General features: G+C 35.8%; 2 protein-coding genes across 2 annotated transcripts in view; one reads left to right on the top strand and one right to left on the bottom strand.

Moving 5' to 3' along the window:
• The window catches only part of LOC123565008 (nucleolar protein 11-like), a 255647-nt gene that overhangs the window by 16364 nt on the left and 215959 nt on the right, over nt 1–23324 (top strand). The gene's annotated exons all lie outside the window — the stretch shown is intronic.
• On the bottom strand, nt 11602–23166 carry LOC128555373 (multiple inositol polyphosphate phosphatase 1-like). Its single transcript, XM_053537600.1, has 4 exons — nt 22368–23166; nt 21797–21921; nt 12956–13086; nt 11602–12589 (listed from the first exon to the last, which is right to left on the bottom strand). Exons 1-4 carry the CDS (start codon nt 23068–23070, stop codon nt 12139–12141), a joined length of 1410 nt encoding a protein of 469 aa, XP_053393575.1. The 5' UTR covers nt 23071–23166; the 3' UTR covers nt 11602–12138.

Below are 23324 nucleotides of genomic sequence, written 5' to 3'. Positions count from 1 at the left end.
ACAGGGGCCTGAACATTGAAAACCATTTCCGATCAATAACTAGAAAACCACTTGACTCATAATGTTGAAACTTCATAGGATGATTGGTCATGAAGAGTAGATGACCCCTATTGATTTTGGGGTCACTCCATCAAAGGTCAAGGTCACAGGGGCCTGAACATTGAAAACCATTTCCGATCAATAACTAGAGAACCACTTGACCCAGAATGTTGAAACTTCATAGGATGATTGGTCATGAAGAGTAGATGACCCCTATTGATTTTGGGGTCACTCCGTCAAAGGTCAAGGTCACAGGGGCCTGAACATTGAAAACCATTTCCGATCAATAACTAGAAAACCACTTGACCCAGAATGTTGAAACTTTATAGCGTGATTGTACATGCAAAGTAGATGACCCCTATCGATTTTGGGGTCACTCTGTTAAAGGTCAAGGTCACAGGGGCCTGAACATTGAAAACCATTTCCGGTCAGTAACTTGAGAACCACTTGACCCAGAATGTTGAAACTTAATAGGATGATTGGTCATGCAGAGTAGATGACCCTTATTGATTTTGGGGTCACTCTGTTAAAGGTCAAGGTCACAGGGGCCTGAACATTGAAAACCATTTCCGGTCAGTAACTTGAGAACCACTTGACCCAGAATGTTGAAACTTAATAGGATGATTAGTCATGCAGAGTAGATGACCCCTAACGATTTTAGGGTCACTCCATTAAAGGTCAAGGTCACAGGGGCCCGAACATTGAAAACCATTTCTGGTCAGTAACTTGAGAACCACTTGACCCAGAATGATGATACTTCATAGGATGATTGGTCATGCAGAGTAGATGACCCCTAACAATTTTGGGGTCACTCTGTTAAAGGTCAAGGTCACAGGGGCCTGAACATGGAAAACCATTTCCAATCAATAACTTGAGAACCTCTCGACCCAGAATGTTGAAACTTCATAGGATCATTGTTCATGACCTGTATTGTTTTTGGGGTCACTCCGTTAAAGGTCAAGGTCACAGGGGCCTGAACATTGATAACCAGTTCCGATCAATAACTTGAGAACCACCTGACCCAGAATGTTGAAACTTCATAGGATGATTGAACATGCAGAGTAGATGACCCCTATTGATTTTGGGGTCAGTCTATTAAAGGTCAAGGTCACAGTGGCCTGTTCATGTAAAATCATTTTTTGGAAATAACATGAGAACCACTTGACATAGAATGTTGAAACTTAATAGGATGATTGAACATGCAGAGTAGATGACCCCTATTTATTTTGCGGCCACTTGATCAAAGGTCAAGGTCACAGGAGCCTGAACAGTGACTTGAGAACCACTAGGCCAGGAGTGTTGAAATTTAGCGGGATCACTGGACATGCCAAGTAGATGATCCCCATTGCAGCCAACCATCAGTATCTCTTTGACTTTCGCTCCTGACCCCTATTGACTTCTTGCCTATAGGACTTTGCATTGGGGGAGACATGCGCTTTTTTACAAAAGCATTTCCTAGTTATGAGCTGCATTTGAAGTTTTAATGTTTCTTTGTTAAGAATGTCTTGTTTATATTTTAGAGATGTAGTGTGAGTCAGCCATCAACGCATGTTGCTGAATTACTGAAAACTTTGACAGAGTCATCAATGGTAAGTGTAGAATCATGCAAGTGAAGAATACTGTGACACAATGTTTATCAGTGGTTATTTAAGAAATAATATATCTTATTTAGTGATTTGTTGCCAAATAAATCGTTGTTTAAAGTTCAGATGTGATATAATAATACGCATCTGAACGACAAACAATGATTTTATTCAAGAGCAAATCACTAAATGAGATATATTATTTCAATTCTAACACATTACCAAGGACTTTAAAGTACATCCTTGATGGCATTCATTAGATATTTGCCCGTTTTCAATTGGTTTCTTTTCCAGTGCGCCCCTATGCTGTATGACGCTATGACGTAATAATTGTGACGTCATAACAGTGAATTGTTGTATAATAATTCACTGTTTTCAGCCTTCTTTGTTTTATAGGAAAATGAATCGGATTGCGTTAGAATGGAAAATATTGTGATTAGATATTTTTAAGCGGTAAGTTGAGCATAATGTGACATGATGTTCATCAGTGGTAAGTGGAGAATCATGCAAGTGGATGATAATGTGATAAGATATCAATGATAAGTGGGGTAGAGAAAAATGTGACACGATGTTTATCAGTGATAAGTGGAGAATAATGTGGCAAAATGTTGATCAGTGGCTAGTGGAGAAAAATGTAATACAATGTTTATCAGTGATAAGTGGGATGTTTATCAGTGGTAAGTGGAGAAAAGTGTTTTTATATTGTTACAAGAAAAGGTTTTCCATTTTGTTAGCCAAAGTAACCTAACATTGTCAAAAAGTGTACAATGTTGATATTCTAATATTTTTAATTGACTGACATTAACCCTTACCATGCTGGAAACGACTGATTCTGCCTTTACGACCAGTGTAAATCATGATCAGCCTGCACATCTGTGCAGTCTGATCATGATCTGCACTGTTCACTATTCAGTCAGTATCTTTTTGGTAAGCACCCCTTTTAACAGTTAATGGTACTGTCCAAATTCAAAGATAGGCAAGTTCATTATAGGCCTAACTAAACTAAAGGAACCAACGTGGGAGCCATCTGGTCTAGTCGCATAATGGCTGCCAGGTATTTGAACACTAATTTTTCACTTGACATGGCAACAGAGGTCTAAATTAAAGGTAGTTTCTGTTTAAATTTCATTGTAGATGTATTTGTGACATTTTTGTAGGAAAAATGGGAGAGCAGGTTGTATAGAAGTGTATCTCAGTTGTAGTATGAGTAGTACTTCCAGGTCACAGCAGTGTGATTTTGATGTCAGTTTACAGTGAGCAAATGTGACCAGAGAAATCTCTCTTAGAAGATACATGACCCCTACTTTTCTCTTCATTTTATATCAGTTTTATCATAACTCTTTAAAATGAGGTAAGGATTTGTTCTCTGAAATGGGTAAAGCTATGTTTGGTAGCTCTTTAAAAAATGTCAGTTTTATATAGAATATATAGGGAAAACTATTTAACTGGTTGTGACCTATAGAAATTTAGCAGGGTTAGGGTTAAGTAGTTTACTTCCTGTTGTATAAGAAGGGATATTATTCAAAGCTTAAAATAATTAGTATTTGAACATCTGAGGTTGAGGGGTTAGGGTTTCTGACTCGGGATCAGTTTCTGCTGACTGCTTTTGAGTTCAAGACTCACTCAAGGTGGTCAATACTTCATGTGCAGAAACCATCCTTTTTAAGCCTTTAGTTGAAATACTGCCTAAGGAGGCCCCAAGGGTCTTCCAGCACTGCACGAATTGAGGTCACCTTATGGTTTTGATTTTGAGTTACTTAAAATATTAAAAGCTGTAAAAGACTAGAGGTAATGGATCTTTCTTATTCTGAGAGATTGTTGAATTAGATCCTGTGAAATCATTAGTATTCGTGGGGGATTAATATTCGTGGATTTCGTGGTTGAGTCAATCCACGAAATTTAAATCTAACAAGTAAAAATTCCCAATCATTTATGTTCAAAAGTTGAAATCCACGAATTCATATCCCCACGATTTTGCCGTTTTAACCAAAACCACGAAATTTCATGCCCACACAATTAAATGATTAACAGTAGCTTGGTTTAGTTGGAGATGCCATCAGTAAATAAGGAAGGGGATTTGCGAAGTAAATTTCTGTTGACTATTAATTCAGTTGTCAGTTTTTCAAATCTGTAGAATAAAGTCAGACTAGGATTTATTATTGTTGCATTGTTGCCATACTTTAAGTTTGGAACAAGAATTTTCATTTGCTCTTATTTTTCAGACTTATACAAAATTCAAGTCAGCATTTAGCCGGCTTTTGGCAGAATTGAAAAAGATTGAGAACCACCATTGGTTGTCAACAAGTCACATGACTACACTGGTGCAAAGGATGATGGGTGAGAAAAAGTTTTGGGCAAAGGAGGAATTGTGTCAGTTGATTACACTGAAATGCATACCACTTAGGTGAGCTTGGTGCAGTATTTAACTTCAACACATTAACTTAACCTTTACCCTGCTAAATTGGTCTATCATTCAATTTGGGTAATTTGGGTAGTACCATTTATTATTCAAAGGGGTGTAATATAAGATCAGTTTCAGGCATACTAAAACAATCTTTTGATTGCTTGGTAATACTTTCGTACATTTGAAATATACAGGTAATCGAAATGAAAATGTTAAACAAAATGAAAATGGTATTTTTTCTTACAGAAATATTGGCTGTCATTCTGTCCTAATGTTTATACTACCACCAAACAATGATTATTTTTTTGTGTGGAGGTATTTTATCCTGTTCCTCCCAATTTTTTCCCCTTGAACATCTCTAAAATCAATACAGATAGTACTTTGAACTTCAAACTGGCGTTAGGAATCATGAGACAAGTTCACAGACAAGGTTTCATAACTCTTGACATTTCTTTTGCAAAAGTATTTTCCTTTTCTTTTAACCTTTAGCGTGCTGGCGGCAAATGATTCTGCCTCTGCGACCAGTGCAAGACCAAGATCATGTCTGCACTGTTCGCTGTTTAGTCGGTAAATTTTCAGTGAACACCCTTCGATAATATATGGTTTGCCTATTTGAATGATGGCCCAGTCCATTTTAGAACTTCAGAAGGCTAAAGGTTAATTAAAAAAACATTCCTTCCGGTTATCTTTGTATTGTTTTCAGAAAACCTATCCAGCTATTCTTTTAAAACTTGAAGCATGCCCTAAGGATTATGAGACAAGTTCATGTACAGGTATCATAACTCTTCCTAGGACAAAAATATTTCCCATTTTGCATTGTAGAAAATGTTCTTTCCCATCATTCCTGTACTGTTGTCCTTGAATATCTCTGAAATTGATCTAGATATTATTTTAAAACTTCAAAGATGCTTTGAGGGTTATAAGACAAGTTCACAAGTTCCAAGTCACATACTTCTGACTTTTCTCTTGGCAAATTTCTTTTTTGCTCTATGAAAATGTCCCAAAGTGATATTAACTTCAATAATTATGAAATCTTCGCATACCTGGTTTCAATTCACACGTAATTCAATCAGCAGTCTTGTTATATATTTGATAAAATTGTGTATTGACTGTTTGTAAACATATTTATTTGTGAATAATTTTGTAAACATATTTACTTGTGATAATCATAATTGTATATTTACCAGACTGCTGTTTTTTAAGTGTAGTCTTAAAATAAACACTTATTGTATGATAATTCTGACATATATACAGTCTATGGACTTGACTAAGGCGATACTCATTGAGGACGATAGACCTCAGTGAGTATCACCTTTGGTCAGGGCCATAAACTTGGATATTTTACCTTGGATATTTACTGCATCAACATGCAATAACTGTTTGATATACATGTCTGCATGCTAAATGATTCCTTGGTCAGGTCCGTAAACTTGATATTCCTATAAGGAATTCATGAAAAACTGGCAAATATTCATGTGAATTCACGAAACATAATTTGACAGATAATCTCTTATTCAGTGTTTAACTATCTTCTAAAATGACTATTCAAAGCTGAGCCTGGTAACTACTAACTTAAAGATCATTTATTTTTCTCTCACCTTTAGTATCATGGATGAGTTATTCAGCTGTCTTGTACAGAAGTCAGAGATTTCCATGCTACACACTATATTAAATACTTTTACCAACATACCAGAAATGTTTATGCCGGGCACTGTCATTCTTTCTTCAGTAAGTATTCTACATTGTAACAACTCTAAGTTCTTGCCGACCAGTTTGTGTTTTTCACTACATTCCAGACTTAAGTATATTGCTCAGAATTTTATGTTACAGTCTAGATACAAATAAGACAAGGGGTCTTTTAAAACATGACTTCAAAATATAGATAGCTACACACTTAAACAGAGTGTATCTTAAATATGAAAAGGAGTGAAATCAATGAAATGAGGTGCGCCATGAGAAAACCAACATAGTGGCTTTGAGACCAGCATGGATCCAGACCAGCCTGCGCATCCGTGCAGTCTGGTCAGGATCCCTGCTGTTCGCTTTCAAAGCCTATTGCAGTTAGAGAAACCGTTAGTGAACAGCATGGATCCTGACCAGACTGGGCGGATGCGCAGGCTGGTCTGGATCCATGCTGGTCGCAAACGCACTATGTTGGTTTTCTCATGGTGAGGCTCAAATGTGATTTTGTTAGCTCGACTATTCATAGAATAGTGAGCTATTGCACTCGCCCATGCGTCGGCGTCGGCGTCGGTGTCCGCGTCCGCGTCCCGATTTTGGTTAAGGTTTTGTATGTAAGCTGGTATCTCAGTAACCACTTGTGGGAATGGATTGAAACTTCACACACTTATTCACTGTGACAAACTGACTTACACTGCACGGGTTTCCCATAACTCTATTTTGCTTTTTTACAAAATTATGCCCCTTTTTCGACTTAGAAATTTTTGGTTAAGGTTTTGTATGTAAGCTGGTAACTCAGTAACCACTTGTGGGAATGGATTGAAACTTCACACACTTATTCACTGTGATGAACTGATCTACATTGCACAGGTTCCATAACTCTATTTTGCTTTTTTACAAAATTATGCCCCTTTTTCGACTTAGAAATTTTTGGTTAAGGTTTTGTATGTAAGCTGGTATCTCAGTATTTACTAATGGGAATGGATTGAAACTTCACATACTTGTTCACTATCATGATCTGACATGCACTAAGCAAGTCCATAACTCTACTCTCTTTTTTTTTTCAAAATTATGCCCCTTTTTCGACTTAGCAGTTTTTGGTTAAATTTTTGTATGTAATCTGATATCTCAGTATCCACTAATTGGAATGGATTGAAACTTCACACACTTGTTCACTGTTATGATCTAACATGCACTGTGAAGGTCCCATAACTCTACTTGGCATTTTACAAAATTATGCCCCTTTGACTTAGCAGTTTTTTGTTAAGTTTTTGTATGTAAGCTGGTATCTCAGTATCCACAAATTGGAAAGGATTGAAACTTCACACACTTGTTCACTGTCATGATATGACATGCAGTACAGAGGTTCAATACCTCTACTTTGCATTTTACAAAATTATGCCCCTTTTTCAACTTTTGTATTCATTCAATTGACAAGGCTGTTGAATAGTCGAGCGTTGCTGTCCTCCGACAGCTCTTGTTTTGATTGTTTTGATTGTTGGATGCCTGTTGTAAGTGCGTCCACCATTCACAAATTCCTTAATTTAAGTCTTAAAGAACATCTCCTTCTTTATATATAGTGTAAACTTTGCTTCTTCTTGGGGTTAGGACAAGTTCTCTTATTACACACACGGTGTATGGGGGCCATGCATGTCTGTGTATTCATTTGTCTGTTCAGTCCATCTTGTCACTTGATATCTTTGTAACTGGCAGGAAGACTTCATAGAACTAGCATTAAATTTTAACCTCATGATTTGTGTAGTGCACAACTCAGGTCTCCAGGCCAAATATCAAGGACACACTTGGGAGTTCAAAGATCAGATTAACTTAAGTTTATTTCTTCTCATATCTTCTTAACCACTGGAAACATTTTCATAAAACTAGCATCTATTCAGTTGTTAACCTCATCAAGACGCATACAGTGTGCTTAACCCAGATCACTACATCCGAGGTCAAGGTCACACTTAAGTTAGTACCCACTCAATATTGTCTAAAAAGCTTGGAAGATTTTCATAAAACTTACGTTGCTTGTTAACCTCACCAAAACGATGAGCAGAGCATGCAACCCAGGTCACTTGGTCCAATGTCAAGCTCAGTCTTCAAGATCAAACATCAAATAACTTCATGTCTGATCCATATCTTTTAGAGGACACAAGTCTGATCATTAGATCCAAGGTCAAGGTCATACTTGAAGGTCAAAGACCAAATAGCTTAACTTAAATGTGTCCTCTCTATATCATCTATACCACAGAGAGAACAATTTAGTAAAAGTAGCATCATATGTTAACCTCATCAATACAACGTGCAAAGCACATGAATGGGTCGCTAAGATCAAGGTCAAGGTGTGGTCTTATGGATAGAGTATCAATAGTTTGATTAAAATGTCTTGGCAGAAGGTATGACTGTGTCTTGTCATACCAGTTTCATCACATCAGCACTGGGTCTAAGGGTTTAAAATCACGATACGATTTTAAATCAGTCTCTAAATGCTGCCCTCCCATACGTCAACTTTGAGTTTGAACTAAAACATTTACCAGTCAGATGCTTCAGTTGAAAACTTTTTCCACTGTTAGTTAATTACTTGATACAGGTTTTTCCTGGAAACCAACTTCAAACTGATTCATATAAGTCACAATCTAAAGATTTTTGGCAACCGTGCTAAAACAGACTTGTATTAAGTTTACTGAACTAACATAAATATAATATTGTAGGTGTGATGAGGAAAAATTACCAACATTGGATGAAATGGAAGATGAATCTAGTGAGGATGAGAATCAGGATAAGCCATACAGTTGTCCAATTAGTGCAAGCAGATCTGCTATCATGTATCCTTACATAGACTTGCAGTTTTTATTCTCATGAATAGTGGTGAAATACAGATAAAAACCGAAACTGTCTTCCTTAAGTACACCAGTGTCAACGCCTTTGAAATTTACATTTAGATATATAGGTCACAGGGTTCGTTTCTATGGTAACATTAACTTAATTTAAGATGTCACTATTTTCTACTGAAATATGAACAATTTTAGAGCATAGTTTTAGTATATGAGTACCAAATTGTCAATTGAAACGGAAAAATGTATTACAAATCAAACTGACCAATTTAATTTGAAAATGGCAGTAATAAGTAGCCTTTCACCCAACTATATTCCCAATAACATGAGTTACCATCATCCATTTCCTTACATTCCGCATGACATTTCTAATATATTGTGTCGTAAATCCTAACGTTAGCTTCCGGTTGGGCAGGCAAATGTTAAGATATACTACCTCCTTAATACTGTAAACCTAGAATTGTTTTCGCGCTTTTTAAATTAGCGCCTTTCGCGGGTAGTATATTTCCGTGAAATTAAATAGCCGCGAAAAACTCTGTTCTAACAAAAACTCGAAAGATTCTAGCTTCAGCTTATATAGCTCGCTTTAAAATGGTTCTGTGCTTTCACATACCTGGATATTTATAATTCATATTCTAGTACCGTAATTGTTTAACATGAGTGCACAAATCCACATTATTTCAATTGATTAACAATTTACTTACTTATGAAGCAACAGCATTTTCAATATCGATCCGTAAGGCAAACGGGATAAAAACAAAAACAATATGCATCTATCGAACGACATATACATGCAATTTGCAGTCGGCAGCCAATACGATATATTATTTTTAAATAAAATATTGTGTCTATTTCTGCTATGTGTGGATTAATCGCCTATTTAAATGGCAAACAAATGACAGTGTAATAACACATGTAACAGCAATTTACTGACTGTCAATAATTGGAGGTGTGAATAACCGTTGATATGGATGAAAATGATTAGGGGTTTATAGAGTTTATTGTTTATTTATTTCAGTCTCATCCATTTACATGTTTACAGTATAAAAACATGACATATACATAATAAAACACAAGTAAATGGCCACTCAAATTTGAATTACAAGAGACTATATATATAAAATTTCTACATATCACATATTTCACATTATTCAATATATGTTTCTAATGATAATCTAAAGAGCACCACCGTGTGACAGCCAATGCAAGTGGTCCAACAAGCGATATAGCCTGCAGATCCAAGCCACCAGGAACAGAACCACAGCATCCTCCCATCCACCACACCGCAATTGTTGTAGTTGATAAGAGAACACTGCAGTCCCCTAACTGGCCATACAGAGACACCAGACGACCAAATCCACATCACCCACCACACGGCATTACTCTTCAATTTATCACCATATTTATCAATTTAATCAATTCTCATATATTACAGTAAAAAAAAAGCAAGACATGTCTGCTAATCATAACACAAAGATGTGTCCTAAAATTTAATTAAAAAAAGAGTTATAAGACACTGAACCAGATTAGACAGGTGCACTAAATGTGCGCTAGTAAAAAATGGCTTAAAGAATCAAGTATCCCCACCAATCAGATTGATAGAGAACAGATTAGCAGATATCTCTTACTTAACACTAAAATACTGTAATTATTTAAAAGAATCTACATACAATTTAGTAAAAAAAAATATAAATAAATAAAAGCCTATCTATACAGGTGCATTAAACTGTGTTTATATTATATAAAGTATTACTTCTTTTTTTAAGTATATCATAACAGGTTTTTGCAACTATTCTTATCAAATTTGGATGTGTGAATAACAGAACCAGTTTATCATTGTCATTTAGACTCTCAAAGTTTACAAATATAGAAGTAACCTTTTCTAATAGAAGTCTTCGTTCAACAGTATAAAGCGGATAGCATAGAATAACATGTATCTCTGATTCTACAGCATTACAACCAAATGGGCACAATCGTAGGGTGCATTTATAATTGAAGGGTACAATAAAACTGAATGTTTTCGAGAAAAGTATAAATGCAACTATGCAGTGATACTTACCTTATTATACTAAATATGTTCACTTGCGACTTCATATTCGCGGGATTCGCGATGGATGTGATTCCGCGAAGATTTGTATCCGCGAAAATGTTCATGTTTTGAAAAACGCGAAATATTGTATCCGCGAACATTTCTAGGTTTACAGTACATGAAGGATGAAGGATAAAAAAATTTCTACAGTAACTTTTTTTTTCGTACTCTATGAGCTTGAAGAACATTAGTTTCTAAGACAAATAAGAAGAGAAACAGTAAAATTGAAAAAAATGGTGGTACTTTATAAATAAAACATATGATATCTCACTTAATGTTATAGTAATTACAGGTGACTATGAAGGTATTTTTTTCTGCAACAGGTAGAATCTATTGGTTATATTGTACATTATAAGCCATATTTAGACGAGTAGCATCTGTTTTGGCAGAAAACTTGTTAAAAAGAAATATTCATAGAAACAGTTTTCAAAATGGCGGATATCCTGAAAGAAAACTATTATACGCCCTTAAATACGCCTAGATATTGGCAATGGGTCAAGGGATTTCTGGCTTCATTAGCACAGTTGGGGGCTGATGACTTTAACAGTATGGTTCCAATAAACAAGGGTCATTGTTTATTTGAAAGTCAGTTTACCTAATAAATGTAAAAATATGTGAGAAAAAGAAATAGTGTATCTCATTATCAAACTTTCATTTTATAAATATGTGATGTCTTAAAAATGTATATCTATGTTTTTTTTCATTTCTTTATTAAAAGAAAAAAAACATACTAAAAGAAAAGAATAAGAAACTTATTTAGAAATTATATTACAACTTAAGGAGAAAGTTGTTGGGAAAAATATAATTATCTTTTGTTATCTGTATATTTTCCCCATTAAATGCAACCGAACAGAATTGGTATTTTCATATTTCAAACGCATTATATTGAAATATTCTATAGGTATCTTCTATAGATGTCATCATTTATCAAACTTTCGAAGGTTTACAAATGTTAATCGTAAAAACTAAAGCTTGACAAAAAGCTAATTTTTATTTTTGGCTTTAAGAGATAACTAGACATTTTAGTATTACAGTCACAGAATATCGTATTATTTCCTGCAAAGTAAAAAAAAAACGGTTAAATATTTATAGGATATAAACAGTCATTATGAGAAAAAAACTAGCAGTAGCAATAAGGCGAGATTTGTGTCCATGCTGTTTACAGTCGTTCTACCGGAAGTGAAAAGAATATACCCACAAGTGTTCTTTCATTGACCAGCATAACATAGTAACACAGTATATTTGAGAGTAAATGCTCATTTCTACTTATATTAAATTATCATTATTCGTCAAACATTTTAAAGACTTGCCAAAGTTAATTGTATAAAACCAATCTACAGTTACCGGTACATTACAATACAAATTAGTATTGTTGTCATTGAAAATATGTGTATTGTATATATTACTATGAAATGGACATGTTTGCCCAATAAAACTATACTGTAAATCTATACTATTATAGAAAATCGAAGCTTTTCCGAGTATGTCATGACAGATTCTCTACACAGTTTAAAGTATTTTGCAAAACAAAACCAGAAGTAGCAAGATGGCGAGACTTGTGTCCATGCCACTAGCTCTGCAGGTTGCATCATCGTCGTCACAAATATCGTCGTCGCATATTGCCTCCAGATCACATTTATCAATAAGATCGCTGTAATATTGTCGAACAGTTTCGTACGTACACATGTCGCCTCTACATGCAGGGATAGAAACTGGCTTTTCGTTGACAAAAAGCTTCACCATAAACGACCTGTCAGTGGTGTCAGAATCGTTACAAACATACAATACAAAAGCAAGATTGGCTGAAGACGGATCAATGATGCTGGTTTTGAATTTCCTGTTAGCCATGGCGGCCATGTTGGTTGATAGAAGAGATGCATTGTCTTTGAACAGCTCAAGAGATGTCATCAGTGGAAGCAGAGTCTCCGAGTGCCCATTATAAAACTTGCCGGCGAGGTACCTGAAGGTAAACACATTTTATAAAATAGATTTGATCATATGATTAAAACCTATGTAAATATCATTCAGTGATGCTAGATGGAAGAGAAACAATACTGCAAGAATAAGGTTAGCATATCTATATACACTTTCTGGAATAATTATCATAGTGATTTTACTGTCTACCGTAAGAGGCATTGCGAAATTCTAATTTTAAGATGACATCTCCAATATTTTCTTCAGCACTGCAATGTAAGAAATGCAATAAGTGTCTACCATTAACAGTAAATATGCTAATAAGCAACCTGAAGGTTCAGCTTCTAGAGTTAATAACATGGTCGATTTCCAAAAACACATAACAAAAAAAAAAAAAACACATCAAATTTACCCATGAGCAGCGACATTACTATAATTCCACGGGTTGTTAATAGCATTGTCCATGGTGTGGAACATATCCCCAATTAGCGGACATGATATCTTGGTGTTGATCTGATGTCCGTAAGAAGCTTCATAATAATTCTGCAAAGTAAAAATTAATGTTAATTTACTTGCATATTATTTTTTTATTTATTTCAAAACCATATTAACCAAATCCGGGTCGCTTTTGCAAGAGGCTGCTAGCATACAACTATAGCAAATGTTCAGAAAAAATAAAACTTAAAAAAAAAAAAAAAACCCAAAAAATTCAAGTGTGAAAAAAAGGGAGAACGCGCGGTGTTGCCACATAGATTTTATTTTTTATTTTACACAGTCTGTTTAATGTCTGTTTTCAAACTGGACGAGTTCCAGCACTTTGGTCGAAAAGCATAATAAATCCAATACCTAAGTCATCTACAAATGACCCAAGAAATCCTATGTCATACAGGGGCATTTCCTTAGCTTCTACCATGTACAAAATATACACAAGTATTCTCAATGAGCGAATTGTAAAGTGGGTTGATTCAAAAGATCTTATTGTTGAGGAACAAAATGGTTTTCGGCAAAATCGTAGTACTATAGATCATTTATCTAGTCTAACAAATATCATAGATACCAGAAAGAAACATAAGCAGTCTACATTCTGTGCATTCGTGGACTTCCGGAAAGCTTTCGATTCTGTTGATAGAAATTTACTTTGGTCAAAATTGATAAATGCCGGAATGTCGACAAAAATGTTCTCAGCTATAAGATCTTTGTATCATGATGTCGCATGTTGTGTACGTGTAAATGGCTATTGTACTGAATGGTTTAATGTTACATCTGGTTTAAGACAAGGGTGTTCTTTGTCAACAGTACTGTTTAACATCTATGTAAACGATCTGGCAATTTTGTTGAAAAATTTAAACAAAGGAATTAGCATTGGGGATGAATGTGTGTGTATATTGTTATACACAGATGATATTGTTCTGTTAGCAGAAAACGAAGTAGATCTACAAGAAATGTTATCATTGTTAAACAACTGGTGTTTATTAAACAAAATGTCTGTTAATGCAAGCAAAAGTAGCATTGTTCACTTTAGACCAAACTCTGTACCAAGATCTAACTACTCCTTTAAATGTGGTGAAACTGTTATAGAATACTCTAGTAAATATGTTTATCTTGGTTTAGTGTTAACAGAATACCTTGATTATGCTATTACTGCTAAAATGGTCGCACAAAGTGCTGGACGTGCTCTGGGGCTTCTCATCGCCAAATACCAAAGTTTTGGTGGTTTACCGTATGATGTAGGCTATATACTAAATTGTATTACACGAATGTTGTACCCATAATTAATTATGGAGCAGCTATTTGGGGTGTAAGATCATTTTCTTGCATTAATGCAGTGCACCACAGGGCGATGAGATTTTACCTGGGCACGGGAAAGTACACACCACATGCTGCGGTACAAGGTAATATGGGTTGGAAACCTATGGTATTAGAGCAATGGAAAACTGTATGTAACCATTGGAGTCGTTGTTTGTACTATCATGACTATAGAATTAATTAGAATATTTTTAACTGGTGTTTAAGTAAAGCCGGTCGTAATTGTAAAAACTGGACATATAATGTAAAGCAAAAGTTAACTGCTAGTGGTTTGCATACATACTTACAGGTCCCATTTTCCTCAAAATAGCTGCAAAAAGATATTACAGGTGTTATAATGAATGAACATACTACACAATGGCATAATGATATTTCCAGGGTATCAGGCCTGTCAGGAAGAGGTAGAAACAAGCTTAGATCTTATAAGTTATTTAAGGACACATACCAGGTTGAACATTATTGTAAGCTACACATGTCTTACCCACATAGATCAGCACTGGCCAAATTCAGATGTGGCGTCACTCCATTAAGGCTAGAAACGGGCCGCTATGAAAACATACCAGAGCACGAAAGACTATGTTCGTTATGTAATAATGGGGTAGAAAATGAAATGCACGTGCTCTTGGAGTGTCCCATTTATGAGTCCGACAGATCTATTTTAACTAGTAAAGCTGTTATTGTAAACAGTATTTTTTGTACTATGAGCAATACAGAAAAATTTCAGTTTCTATTTACACACCCAGCTATGATTAGAATATTAGCAAAAACCTGTTGTAATATCATTAAAGTTAGAAGTCATACATTGTTCTCTAAAAATGCAAATATTTAATACAATCTATAAATAAATTTATGTAAATAACATGGATATATTTTAAAAAGAAGTAGTATTTTTAACATGATCGTATATTTGTTTTTAAATAACTGGAAATGTTGTAGCTGTAGTTATACAGTTAGGTTGCACAGTCTCATGTAGCTTAAGAAAGTTGCCATGTATTCTTAAGAGCTGTTATGTCTTAATTATGCACGGTAATATATGTAAAAATAAATAATAACTGTAATAAAGAATTTTATGTTTAAACGGGAGGCTGGTATTAATCAGTTTATAACTGATCTGATCTGTTATAATAATTGATTTCTTAAACCATTTTTTACCAGTTACACATTAGTGTTGTTTTGGCTTTTCAGTGTTTAAAGGGAATTGTTTCTTTTTATAGCAGTTTTTAGGTATTAAAAAGCCCAGATTAATGCCAGCTTCTCGGGTTTTTACATACAAGTTTTTAAATATATATCTTAATATATAGTAATAATAAGTTAATAGTGTGTAGTATATATAGCAGCTATTCAGTCTCCTATAATTTTCTAATAGAATGGTTTTGCATATGATTTTATGTTCCTATAAATTGTAAGTGTGAATTGTATTTTAAAATGAGAGGTAAATAGAGTATATATATGTGCATTTAATCATGTACCTGCTTGGTCACTTACTTAACATACGCACATTCATGTAATCACACAGACTCTTACTTAACACCTATACATGTATTATATACTCACTTGGTCACTTACTCAACATCCGTATACTCACTCAGTCACTTACTCAACATAGGTACTTTCACGCACTCACTTGGCCAGTTACTTAACATTCGTACACTCATGTACTCACTCGGTTAGTTACTCAACATTCGTACATTCATGCACTTACTCAACATCTATAGATGTATTATGCACTTACGAGGTCGCTTACTCAAAACTGTACATTCATGAATTCATTTGGTCACTTACTCAGCAGCCGTACATTTATGTACTCACTTGAGCAGTTATTCAGCATTCATACATTCATGTACTCACTCAGCATCTGTACATTCACTATGTACTTATTTGGTCACTAACTCAACATCCGTACACTCATGCACTCACTTGGTCACTTCTAAACATCCATACATGCACGTAGCCACTCGGTCAGTTATTCAGCATTCATGTACACACGCAACACCTGTGCCTGTATCCATGTACTCACTCGCTCAGTTACTCAACATTCGTGCATTCATGTACTCACTCAACACCCGTACATATATTATGTACTTACTCGGTCACTTACTCAACATCTGTACACTCCTGTTCCCACTCGGTCACTTACTCAATTGTCGTACATTCATGTACTTAATCGGTCATTTACTCAACTTTATGCATTCATGTACACACTCAACATCAGTATATGTATTATGTACTCACTCAGTCAGTTGCACCACATTCATACATTCATATACTCTCTTAACTTACTCATTTGATTTGCAACTCTCAGCTTCTAGCTAGTTTCACCTTGAACAGAGATTTTATTCATACTGGTTTTATAAAAGCACATTTGAATATGTATATTGTCTCTTGTAGTTCTAGTTAGAACGGTCATTTACAATACAATTGTTTTATGCTGTATGTAAATTTAAATGTTTGTAAATGAATGAGACGTAAATAAACTATAAAACAACATAGATATCAGCCAACATTAAATGCAGAATTAACCCTTATTACATATAAGAGCAGTACTAGTTTACAATATTTTAAATTCAATTGTAAAATATTCTCAAATGACGAATTCTAGCCATGTAAAACTTTTTTGTCACAGTTTTTCTCTAACTACAGCTTTTTGGAATAAATTAAATAAATAAATACACCACAAGACTTTCAAAAATCTAAAGTGTTAAAGTGTTGTCCCTGTATAAAATTATTTCGTCATCTTTTTATAAAGGAAATATAAAATGACACAGAAACCATAAACATATGAAATACACCGAAATTCACTAACTGGTAAACATTTTTCTGATTCTATGATTATCTTAAATGATTTCATGATTTATACGCTATTTAATCTCGACTCGGTAACATAATACTGCTTGCCTGTTAAATATTCTATCTCAAAAATTGGTTTATTTATTTCCCATCTTTAAATTTCAAAGGCTTAATTTCGCTAATACTGTAAAGTTATTAATATTCATGGACTTCGTGGTTGATTTAATCCACGAAATTTAATCTCGTAGAACCTGTAAAATTCCCAGTCCTTTTATGTTAAAAAAAAACAGTCGATAGCCTTTAATCTGCTGGCGGCAAGTGACTTTACCTTTGCCACCAGTGCAGACCGAGATAAGCCTGCACATCCATGCACGCTGATCATGGTCTGCAATATTCGCTATTCAGTCAGTAAATGTTCAGTTAACACCTCTTTGAATAATAAATGGTATTGCCCAAATTGACTGAGTGACAAGTCCATTTTAGAAAATCACAGTTGTTGCACCGTTAAATGTCGCAACGCCGCTAAATGTCGCAACCACCGCTAAATGTCGCACCTTTAACGTTAAATGTCGCAAAAATCTGTCCACTATGATATGTCGCAACACCAACGCTAAATGTCGCACTTTCTTTTTGACACTATGACATATATAAACAATTTCTTGTGTATATTTCAAAATTTTATTTTATGTAATTAACGTGAATCTTCAAAAATAAAATAATGTGGTGTTAGCTTTAAGCCCGGCGGAAGTCATGCTCATACATTGATGTATACTTTTTCGAGGGAAGAAGAATTAACAGTTTTATGTTATACCGATAATTATCTTAATAATACGTGCTGTTACGTATAGAAACAAGAGGGCCCTGGTGGCCCTAGATCGCTCACCTGAGTTTCACATCTTGCTTGAACAATCGCGCAATAAAAATATCTGTAAAATTATTTTGTAATAGGGCCAGTGTTTTAGAACAAAAACATTTTGAAGTTTCTACTAACTAAATACGATTTGATAATGGCATTGTGTGTTTGTCGGGGTTGGGTATCGATGAGGAACGGGGTGAATGATGACACAGAAATCTAAGACACAAATACCAAGGAAATTAATAGAAAATATATTTACATTTTTGAAGAGGGAGAGGGAGGGGGTTTATGTGTGGGGTGGAGTGGCAGAGAAAAGAGGATAATGTGGGCAAGGAGAATGAGACTAAGCCAGACTTTCAGAAACTAAAAGTAAAACAAATAGTGAAAATTCCCTCTCTTACCTGAAATAATGTACTGAGGGACACATAGGATCTTAGTCCGCCACTGAAGCTGGATAGTCGCCTTATGACTTTAAATGTAAACCTCCAACAAAGAAATAGAACACATGACTGATTAATAGAAAATCTTCGCTTTCTACAGCTACACTGGTACAAAACTGGTTAACTGGCTGCGGGTATATAATAAGTGACACGGACAGGTTTAAGTCTCTCGAGTGCACCCCTTTATATGAACTGGCTTAACAAGATCGGTGCAGCTCACATCACTCACATGTGCATCAAATTGCGATCAGGGGCGTACCTGGGCATACGCCGATACGTCTGTGCGTACAATTACAAATTCGACACCGGGGAAATGAAAAAGTGTGGAAAAAATGCAATAAAATGTAAAGCCTAAAGGGAGTTATGCGGCTGTTTCAAGTTCTTCGTTTAACAATACCATCTGCATGAGATTTATCATATTCGTTTTTGAATTAGATTTATTTGTTCTTGTAATTATCTTGGAAAAGGTAAGGGTATATTCTTTGCAAGCATAAGGCACAGCAAATACAGCCAGAGCCAAATAAGCCCGCCTTAAATAGAAACACAGACGCCCACGCACACAAACAGACAGTGATGGCAGAAAGAACACTGTTGGCACCGCCCAGGAACGGGCAGTGGTAACAACTTCGATATATTTTTTCATTCTAAATTATATAAAGAAACAATTTTATTGATGAAAGCTGGTCCTAGTTTTTCACCCAGGTGCCCCTCCTTGCATTATTTTATCACGGGCGGACACCCGAATATATTCGACCTTCCGTAAGCCAGCTGGGTGGTTTCTTCATATGAAGAATTCAACGCCTCGAGTGCGAGTGAGGCTCGAACCCACATCTGTGAGGTGCAAGTGATTCAAAGTTAGTGACCTTAACCACTCGGTCATAGAGGCCCCGAGTAAAACATTGGTATTCAAAGCGTGCAAAGGGAAAACAAAAAAAAAAGCTTTTAATATAACGTCAATATCGATGTGCAATTCAATCTAGATCAGGATACCGAAATACTAAAGCAATTTACGAAGTTTGAATTTTCGTTTGCAAAAATTAGACGTGGTTTACATTTTCTAGGAAAAGTTTACTTTCGTGTGAGAATAATATATCAATGTTTATTTGATAAAACCGGATACATTCGCAATTTATGGGTAGACGCATTTATAAAAAAAAACCTGTCAAAATGCGGATGCAGAAGTCATGCATGAAAATTAAACATTGCGATGATTTCAAAAACGATAACAACAAAAACTAGAATACCCTTACACAATCCAATCGAGACTCTCTCTCTCTCTCTCTCTCTCTCTCTCTCCTACCCCATACTCGCATCATCTCTGTTTGGCTCATAGTTATGCTGGTCGTCTATCTGGCGTACAGTTCAAAATCGTCCAGGTACGCCCCTGGGCCGATTAAATGTCTTTCAATCTATCGGGGTTCGATCCTTTGGTGGCAAGGCATTTTTAATGTCGCATATATCTTACATTTTCACATTACAAAAATATATTTTGTAGCAGCTTTTACTGAAATGAAACAGATTCGGCTCGGCTGGGCTAGTTTAGCCTATATGTTTGATAGAAGCCACTCGCATTTTATACGCCCGAAGAGACGTATTATGTTATGACACCGGTGTCCGTCCGTCCGTCCGTCTGTCCGAGCCCACATTTGCATACTTAAGTGACTATAGGAACAATAGGTAACTGTACTTTTTCTTTGATGTCGTTCATTCCGTTAGGCTTTAATGTGGCTATTTTTCTTTTACGTGGCTAAAAGAACAATAGAGAGAACAAAAGAGTAGCCACATAAATACCCATATGTAGGAACGTCCGTCCGTTAGCAATTTCGTGTCCGCTCTAACTCTCGAATCCCTTGAAGGATTTCGAAGAAACTTGACACAAATGTTCACCACATCTAGACGACGTGCAGAGTGCATGTTTTGGATGGCTCGCTTTAAGGTCAGGGTCACACTTAGGGGTCAAAGGTCATATGTTATACTTTAGTAAAGCACGGTGGTATGTATAGGACGCACACTTTTGTTGTTTTTTCACTTATCACGAGCAATCGAAATAAGGTGTCGTGCGATCGAAATATGGAATCGCGAGCTCGAAATAAGATGTCGAGCGCTCGAGATAAAATTACGTGTGATCGAGATAAGAAGCCGTGAACTCGAGATAAGAAGTCGTGCTCTCGAAAAGAATTGCCGTGCAATCGAGATTGATGTCACGATCACGGTCGCGTCGTATTGTCGCCCGTCGTAACGTGTGTCGAGCGTAGCAGTGTTGAGCATCATTTTGTGTAATAGGCCTGGGTGCCTGGGTCGAGCCCCCCCCCCCACCCCTCACCCCATAGTTGTTTGAAAAGTGACCTATACTCATCAAAGCTGCACCCAACTATATTGAAATGATATTTTCTCAAAATTTAGACCCAAAACGCACCAGAGGCTAACATTTCATACCTATTATTTCAAAATTTCCGAGGAGGAGAAACCCCTGATCCCCCTAAAATGCGGGGAGTACCCTTCCAGTATTTTAAAATTAAGATAAAAATACACCAGTGGCCACCATTTCACACCTGTATTTCAAAATTTCCCAGGGTGAAAGCCCCCTGACCCCATCCCCTCTAAAGTGACAGGGATACCCCATCCTAACCCCCTAAAATGAGGGGGAGTACACCTCCAATACCTTAAAAATTAGACCAAAAAAATGCAACATTTCATACCTGTATATAGAAAACTCCCCACCCACCCCAATACGGACAGAGGCCCCCTCCCGCACCTCGCCGTTGACGCCTTTGTTCTAAACTGGTCCCCCCCTCCCCCACCACACACACACACACCCAATCAACTATTTCTGGATTCAAGACTGTTGTGTAATAATGTAATGAAATTCTTCTAGGACGACGCGCGAGGTTAATGTCTAATGAGCTAAACATAGAATAACGTATAGTAGGGTGACTTTCTGGTCCTGAAATAGTTTTAGTACTTTGCGACATTTAGCGTTGGTGTTGCGACATAAAACGGTGGGCAAGTTTTGCGACATTTAACGTTAAAGGTGCAACAATTAGCGGCAGATGATTTTGCGACATTTAGCAGTGGTTGCGACATTTAACGTCAACCTTGCGACATGTAACGGTGGTTGCGCATTTAGCGGTGTTGCGACATTTAGCGGTGCCACACATGGTCAAGGTTAATGTCAAATGTGACGGCCATCGTGAAGGTAGCAGCAGCAACAGTAGTATTACTGCTATTAAATCATAAGACCACGAATAAGGTCCTAGTTGTTTACGAAATACAAGCAACACGAATGATATATCAAATTTACAGTGAGGAACAATATTTTGAAATATTAATAAGCTAAAGGTGGGAAACAATGAAAAGTGGTGACCTCAATATCGCTTCTGTATTCTAAAATCCGTCTCTCTTCATCAGTTAGAAGATTGCACCAAACCGCGTCTTCGTTAAATATCGCCTTTTCATGTGCACACAATTCGTTTATTATGGTGATATCATCTGAAAAATATAATAACTCACTGTAAAGGCTTTTCGTTATATATTATTTATGATTTATGTACACATTGGATAAACTGCCTGTGGTAACGTTTACATTAGTGTGGATGTATGCGTTTGTAAATACTTCTGGCTGAATGCGTTTGATATGTTAAGAGTTTAGAATGTTCTAAAAAAATCCTCTTTGAAAGAAAAAACAACAACATCAGATCAAATATTTGACTTTATTTAAATCCGGAATATAATTACTTAGTAATATACTGAATAAAAACACTAAATCAAATTAATTATTAATTCAGTCATTTCAATTGACATCGAAAGTTTTTATAAATGTTTATAACTCACTGACCAAAGTTTTCATAAAACAAATAATAATAATAATAATAACACAACTTCTCATTAACGTCTTTACCACAAAATAATTGTATTTTGTACATGAATCGACTTACCATCGGACACGTCAAACGATATGCCAAGTTTCTCTTTCACCGAATCAATGATATTCACTAAAACCGAAGACTTTGAAAATTTATTAAATTCTTTCATATTTTCATCGCTTTCAACCGTTTCTTCGTAGTTGTCGCAGTCATCATATGGCCTTACAATTCCATCGTTCACTTCGTTAGTATATTCTATCACAGACTGCACCCCTGCTGAAAGTCCTTTATGAAAATATTCATTGCTATCTTTTGTTCTTGATTTACTCGATGAAACAAATTTTACATTTTTCCCGTTGTTGTTGAACAAAGTTTTAAACCGTATACCTAGTCGAGCGCCGAGATCTTCTTGCTCCTTTTTACCTTCTGTGGTAAGCTGTTTTTCGTCCGATTCATTATATCTCGGAATCCATGAATCTAGCTCCGGATACACAGTCGACGGTTTTGATTCAATTATGTTTCTATGTAGTTCTTTTATATCTTCCATGTCACCATCGGATGGCCAGCGTGCGCCGTGTCTTGATACCATGCTTACATGAATAGCATTACAAGTCTTTGATCCGGTAGAAAACATAAAGCCATCATCAGTAGTTGCTGATGAAAAATGTGACCATTTGTAATTGGTTTTTGTTGAAAATACGTCCCAACGAGTAATTCCATAAATACACGAAATTAACCAAAAATGCGAAATAAGCAATACAACAAAACTAGACATCTTGGTTTTTACAGCGCGTTCAAAGATGAACTACAAACCTTTTAATAACACGTCAAGCCCGTTTGGTATTTATTACAATGTCAGATGTTACAGTTGACTTGTTAAAATGTTTTCTCCTTAAGTAATTTGTAAAAAGCTGGGGTTAAGGTTAAATGGATGAAGGTAAAGTACGGGCGACAGTAGCTAAGAGGTGTTGGTCACACGAAAAAATGATTTCTGAAGTGTCTTGGTAACGGTTTTCTGCGCAAAGTTTT

The sequence above is a fragment of the Mercenaria mercenaria genome, chromosome 2 (genome assembly GCF_021730395.1).
Source record: "Mercenaria mercenaria strain notata chromosome 2, MADL_Memer_1, whole genome shotgun sequence".
Taxonomy (NCBI): domain Eukaryota; kingdom Metazoa; phylum Mollusca; class Bivalvia; order Venerida; family Veneridae; genus Mercenaria; species Mercenaria mercenaria.
The sequence above is the reverse complement of the archived record's forward strand: the minus strand, read 5'-3'. Positions and strand labels throughout refer to the sequence as shown.